Source organism: Branchiostoma floridae, chromosome 13, assembly GCF_000003815.2.
Source record: "Branchiostoma floridae strain S238N-H82 chromosome 13, Bfl_VNyyK, whole genome shotgun sequence".
In the NCBI taxonomy this organism is placed as follows: domain Eukaryota; kingdom Metazoa; phylum Chordata; class Leptocardii; order Amphioxiformes; family Branchiostomatidae; genus Branchiostoma; species Branchiostoma floridae.
The window spans coordinates 10373652-10381007 of NC_049991.1; the positions used below are offsets into that span (position 1 = coordinate 10373652).

General features: G+C 42.9%; 1 protein-coding gene across 1 annotated transcript; it reads right to left on the reverse strand.

The window, feature by feature from the left end:
- Positions 1-1357: 1357 nt before the first annotated feature.
- LOC118429151 (integumentary mucin C.1-like) lies at positions 1358-7108 on the reverse strand. Its single transcript, XM_035839571.1, has 5 exons — positions 6934-7108; positions 5702-5788; positions 3519-3832; positions 3262-3360; positions 1358-3000 (listed from the first exon to the last, which is right to left on the reverse strand). The coding sequence occupies exons 1-5, from the start codon at positions 7091-7093 to the stop codon at positions 2728-2730; spliced, it is 933 nt and encodes a 310-aa protein (XP_035695464.1). The 5' UTR covers positions 7094-7108; the 3' UTR covers positions 1358-2727.
- Between the last annotated feature and the right edge of the window lie 248 nt (positions 7109-7356).

The window sequence follows — 7356 nt, forward strand, 5'->3', positions numbered from 1 at the left end:
AAACCCGCTCTGGCTTCCATATGACCGCATATGTCAACTTTATGGCACTCTGACGTTATTACGCCTTGCTGTCTGTTAAATTTGTCACTTGAAGTACGACGCGTTGACATTTTAGTACACTTGAAATGAGTTTGGACAATCTATGTTTAGTTTAATGTCGATGAGGCTTTTAGTTCGGTAAGAATGTAGGATTTTGCAAGACAGTAAGAAAGGACACTCACTCCGGTAGGTGTCGCTGTTAGAGGTTTATATAATTTTGTTGTTTTTTGTTTAACTAAGAGTCCCGACTTTGCCATAGCATAAGTATGTGGTAATCCAAGAAATGTCATATTTCAGCTTCCAAAACGTGCCATAGCTAGCCAAAAATGTGTTTGAGAGGACATAGAAGTGATTGCAATAATGCTGTATTTTCTCCCCTACAGGTACAATGGTACAGTCTGGCCCCCTCTCCCCGGCCTACTCTCCTCGGCCTGTCCTCCCCATATGGCTGGCACCGGGAGCGCTCCTTACCCCACTCCTGGCGGTCGACACTGTTCGAAGAAAGAGACACTCTGCGACTGAATGAAGTACTGCAACACGAGCTGTCAGCAACTTCTCTTCATAACCGAATGTCGATCTTAAACGCGATGGTAGTTTTTGTATTCGAGTCCATTTTTGCGCCTAAAAGAGAGCTTGATAGACTTGATTTAATAAATGTCTTTGGTTTGCATGGCTGGTAGCCTTGCGTAAAAATCGGTTTGTTTTGAGTACGGTTGCAATACTTCAGTTAGTCGCATAGTGTCTCTTTTGAACCGTGCAGACTGTGCGTATGTAAATTTAACACGTTCACTGTTTTATAATCAGGAAACTGCATCGTAAGTAAGCCGTTCAACAATACAGTCTATTGCTTGATTGAAACAGAAACTATATGGATTCTTGTGGTGCATGTAATGTGATCATATGGCTGGCGTTTAGGGACACTCGGTTGAAATTGTCGGTTTAACAAGGAGACCACTTAAGAGAATTGATTGAACACGCCGAGTTATATACGTTTGTGCCAATTTCATCATCCCCAGCACTAATAACATGCTTTATTGTGTAGGATTCTTTTCAATTTTTACTCAGACTATATTTCCCTCCTTTAGTGGACTGTTTTCATTTGTTGAAAACGTTTGTTAATGTACACTCACTCATGATGAGTAGGTTATGGCTTTGGTTACCCCAGGAAGACAGAATATGTGATATAGTTTGAAAGTCACCCTATTTTCTAAATGCCATACATATTTGATATCCATGCTACAGAAAGAGCATTACACTCTCTGTGTTCACTGGACTCTCAACTATTACTTGTCAAACTTTCATCAACCAAACAATGTACATACGTAAAATAGACAGTTTATTTTGAAACTTATAAACACTATTGTATAAAACACACAGCACAGTCGATGCATACAACTACCGTGCCGACAGCACTGACTCTTTAGACGGTACATGTACATCACTTATCCATCATCCCGTAGTGTTTTTTGGAACCTTGAGTGTAGGTGTCATTAACATGGACATAGCTGACTGTACGAATGTATACTGGTAATTCAACGTGCCTTGTCACGTCGACACACGTTGCCTGGAAAACTAACCATCACGATCTACTACATATTAACAATGTTCACAAGATGGAATGATTTAAACCAGGTTAAGATCTGCCATGTATATGACAGATACGTGTTATCTACAGGCGAATCTACTGTTTTCAATGTTGACCGTGCACGTGCGCTACCTTGCGGAACCTCGCGTTAGCACAGCTTCCCTACGTTTTTCATCCCACACTGTCACTGGATCCCACTTAGGAAGTCATAGAACATCAAACATGTACCGTCTGTTGTATACGTCACACTGTGTAACATCGATTTTGGATCTTAACTTCTTTCTAAACACATTTATATGTACAATCACCCTTTCAACAACATGATAGTCTTACTTAGTTTATGCTGAAAATCATTCATAGCCCTTGAAACAATGTGACACAATATTACATACAAAGACATACCCGCACCTTATTCAGTAACCAGCCCAAATAGCACAATTTGTATATCAATGTCCAAGCAGATGTGCTGTACTAGTCTCATTTTCTACTGTTTGTTGGATAAGAACTAGATCAATATCGTAGTACGATGTATAAGAGAAATCAGTACAGCGTATCTGCTTAGATATGTAGTACAATGTACATACGTACGTAAGTATATGTACATACATTAAGCAGCAAAGACATGGTACAATACCTACAAAACACCCCTGACTTTAAACATATGTGATTGACAACAGCCGATGGCACATCGTGAAGTCATTTCCTGCTTCGTTGGGACTGAAGCCCCTCAGCAATAGGGAATGGCCGTTAAAGTTGTTTTGTTCAAACCGTGCCATCTTGTAACTGATGTTCCACAGTAGCAAAGATTGGACGGCATCGAAAATTTGTCATCTTGCGATAGGACTATTCCATCAGCAAAGTCAATGGCAGCCCCCAGAAAAAGTCAAAATTAAAGAAATTGGGAGGTGAGTATTCAAAAAGTGGGCTTTAAACTATTTCTTAGAATTTTAGACCAACGCATCCCTCGGCCAATTTTCACACACAGGTAAGGTACCTTTGGCACTCCTCAGACAATTATCACATAATATCAAGAGAACCAGCTCACAGGCAAATATTTCATGAAGGATAAATTTTAAGGATAAGAGATATAATTTTTTTCTGTTCTACAACATAGTAGCTAGGAGTGCAAGCAGACAAGCGGCGATCATAACTGTGATACTTTGCCGCGTAGCAGGAACGCCCCCTGTCAACTGCTGGGTATTGCATCCTGTGGTTGTGCAGCATTGATAGCATAGGGTAGAACCGCCGGACGCTGACTGGCAGTACTCGCTGCCGTAACCGTTGGATGAAGACGTGCAGGCGTAGGTAGTCCCCTCGAAGGTGTAACATCCGCGGGTCACCTCTACAGTGCCGTTATCGTATGTCTTGTGGAACACCTGAAAATACAAGTCGATATTGTCATAAATAAGTCAGGTGACAGTGCAACAGTCACAAAATGTAACGCAAATACAGAATTGAAGTTGGAAGAAGAGTGATTTGGCATAGCTAATAATGAATAGCATCACCAGTAAGTTTTCACACTATCGCTAGGGTGTCTACCATAGAAAAATATATATATATACATTCATCTTATTTAGTAAGAGAAAGTGTCTGAAAGACATGCTTGTTGAAGCTGATATGAATGAGAGAAAGCTTACATGGCAGGATGACTGTCCGGTACAGTTGGTGGTGGTGGTGTCCGATCCTGTCCCGCAGGTGTCACTGCTGTTTCCGGTACAGGAGCGGCACGACAGGGGCTGAAACAGTAGAGAAAGGATAAGTCATGCATTTCCTTGTGTTCAAACAAAAACGAAATATCAACAACGTATTTTCTTAAAGATTATTTTCTGAATAAGATGCCCAGATTGCAATAACGTGTTGGTAATGGATACAATGCAAGGAGCCGAAAGCTTACCGCGACCGTTGTTGCGGCAGTTGAGGGTGCGGCGGTGGTGGCGGCGGCTGTGCCGGCGGCATTGGTTGCTGTGCCAGCGGCATTGGTTGCTGTGCCAGCAGCAGCTGTGCTCGCAGCTGCACCTGCTGTAGTCGCTGCGTTTGTTGCACCAGAGGCTGCTGCAGCGGTTGAGGCAGCTGCAGTGGAGCCAGCAGCTGCAGTGGAGCCAGCAGCTGCAGTGGAGCCAGCAGCTGCGGTGGATCCGGCAGCTGCGGTGCTGGCAGCTGCGGTGCTGGCGGCCGCGGTGGACGCAGCAGCAGTTGTTTGGGCAAAGCCTGCATGAAAATAATGCATATTAGAAAATAATACTTTCGTCCTCTATAACTGTTAGCAGCTTCTTGCTAAAACGACTATTGGTAGCAATATTGCGTGTGATCAGCCCACTTTAGACTCGGCCGTACAATCAGCCAACGTTAAGGCGAACGTCCCATTTCCTACCCGGGGCCCGGCCGGGATGTTTGCGAAACGAAAAAATTAAGTTCATACATGTACCAATTAATGGCATGTTGTTGAATTATTTTTGGTCCGTTTTTTTGTTTCTTGTCTATTATGTCATACTCGCTTCCCAAAACTTCCCCTTTGTGGAAATGTGACGTTATCCTTATCGAGCATGTCGGTAACTAGCTTGTCTCTGTTAGACAGTCAACACAGATGCCACGGTCTACTGATGGCTTCAGTATGCCCCGCCCCAGGCGGGTACGATTGTCAATATCCGCCGACCCCCTCAAAGATACCCCTTTATTACACGTTCAGAAAACAGACCGTGTCAACATGTGGCTTTCTCGTAGTCTCTGTAGTACCCCATTCAGGGCGCGTTCACATGCGATGACACAGTAAATGACAGTTACGCTTGATTAAAACTGACAAGCCTCGCCCGTGCTCTAGCCAATCATAACGCCGCCCTGCCGTTCACCATGACTTGGTATAATTTTGTTTCTCTCCGTTTCCATGCCGAGGGGTTTACAGGTACTCTAATGGGCAAATAATACACACCTTTATGCCTATTAGCTTTTACGCCCCCTTGAGGCTACATTCGTGTCATTGCACATGTCAGGAATGCAAATTTACAAAGTGCCAAGTCTTGACTCCGAGCCAATGTGACCTCCGTGCTTCAGTTAACGTACGTCCAACCAATATCGTTACAACAAACATGATTATTGTGTTTGGCTTCCGACGCCGTATGTTCTCCTTTCAGCTGTATAGATCTGCTACCTTACCCATTATGTTGTTTCAATGCGGACGCAAATTTTGCTTTGAACAATACCCAAAATAGCCCATCTTTTGGCGGAGGTATGACACGTTGCACACCTATGTTTAATTGCTGTCAGCCTAGAGGATAGGACTGAATACCCGTATTGATACACCCCTGTTGGATTGCTTAATGAGTCCCGTGTCGTCATGGATACCCCAAACCCCACCATATAGTATACAAACAGACTCGGTAGCCATAGCGACGACCTTGTAACAATCCCTCCGGCAGTTCTCTGACTCAGACATAAGCCATGTTTACACGTCTCTTCACCTCACTTTATATCCCAGCTTACCCAACAGCAGATATACGTACATGTCATGGATTCTGCACACACAGACACACAACAAGGCCTTAGAACAGCCATGTTTACCATGCTATCGTTACCCCATAACATGCCCATTAAGCTATCAAAGAAGCACTTCTTAACGCGCCAGAAATTTTGTTGTCGGCAATTTCGAATAGAAATCTAAGCTTGTCATTGAATATGTAGAGATTTGTGTTTGTTAACGAAAAGATAGCCTTTCCAATTAGCCTAGTCAATTTTTCATGGACGTTGATACGCGCTACATTAAGGTATATCAAAGATATACTATATCAAATCCCGATTTCGTGACTTATCAAAACCACACCTTTGGCTAGGTAATCCCTATGTACATGATAAAAGTCAACCCGCAGATCACGGTCCTTTTAAATGCCATTCCACATCCAAAATTTAACGAACGTAAGCTGATGTAAGGCTTCGCATATTTTCTTTGAAAAATCTGCAATGCGTGCTGACTGTATTGGCTGGATTAAAGGTTGACGCGCCACTGTCACCAATACCCCGTTAAGTACAATACAGTGCACGTGTGTATCTTGCGGTTCAGGAAATGTAAATCATAAAAAATCTTACCTGATCTACAAATAGCAAGGAAGAAGAACGCTGTCAGGATAAACTGCTTCATCTTTTCAGTCTTGTCTTGTCTCTTTGGCTTGAATTCTGTGAGAACAAATGATCGGACCGGGTTACAATTATGATTGAAACACTGAAGCCTGTATTCACATCCCACCTGGCAGTGCTTTAGACGGATCTGCGCGCATTCGGGGTAAATCTCACCACCTGATGTTCCTCTTGATGTAAGGGGAAGGCTTTGCTGCGTGAATGAGTTGCATGCGAAGGCAAATCCCCACATAACCCGTCCGCGTCACTGTCACAGAAAAGCCCGCGGGTAGATAGCAAGTGCGTCACCATAAAATCATCGGTAATTTGTGTTTACCTGAGCGAAATCTTTCGCTCTCTGTGAGTGAGGATACTTCAATCTATTGAGTATCAGTATTGGTACGTTTTTAAAAGAGGGAATTTGGTTAAGATGGCCCTACAAGGTAAGGATCAGAAACTAGAGAGGAGTCACCTTGCGTGGAGGCGCTCACGTAGGCGTCACGAGTTTTTGCTGGCGTGGCTCCAAACCGCACCTTGCGAAACATGTATTGAATGCGGAAATCCACTCCTATCTTTGACTTTCAGGGGAACGGCTCAACCAATAATGAGAATGAGAAGCAAATGTCAGACCCATTATTCAGGTATGGAAGGCTTACAATATTACCTTTTGATGAGATTTATCAGGCTTTAACATTGTGCTATAATACTGGGCCACCGCGTGTCACCTGAACAGGTCGCGTCATCTTGCTTGACCGTCAGCCGCGGAAGATGTAACGTTAGATTTCAAGTGGGCGTAAAACAGAGAAGGTAGGCAGCGTTACATTACTTCTGTAGGGTCGTCCTGCTCTAGAATCGACGTACGATATGTGGTTTTGCGAATGCGAAACCCCTTGTGTGAAACGCGACGTTTTATCCGACGCCTCTTCATTTTTAGTTTTGTTACAAAAAACATTCGAAAAGGATCGTACTAATGGTTACAAATTATCTTTTGGATTCAAGAACGTAGTTTTAAGGGTGAAAGGATCGTTTGGCGATATCAAAAATAAAACTTAATTTTTTCATAACCACAACGAAAAAAAATGTTTTCAGAACAAGATATGCTAAAGAAACACTCAAATTATTCAGAAATATGCATATTGCCGATGTATGTTAAGAACTTTAAGCATGGCAAGGAAATAAAAAGAAAGAAACTAACGCTAACGCACCTGATGTTAGCAGTGTCCGGGCCTGATGCTCAGTATGACTGTCGCGCAGGTGAGGTGACGCTGCATATATGTATCCCCCGTTACCAAGCAACGCGCCATGTTTTGTCAATATTGTATCACCACCACAGAAACATGTACATAGACACAAACACACTCGCATCACCAGACACGCCTTACTACTACAAACAACAGTTTTCCTAAATTCTGCAATATATGTTTTGTCCCGTGTTTCTGTTAACTGGAATGTCGTCATCATTGCACAGAAACTAAAACAAGACTTTTGCCCACTGAACATGTAGAAAATTCGGCGGAAAAATTACACGTGGGTACCTATGTAGCCTCTGAAAGTCTTTGGTAGTCTTTTTACGAAGGTTATAAGGAACGGATACAAATGTGATCTTGACTTTCTAATTTACAGTTGAA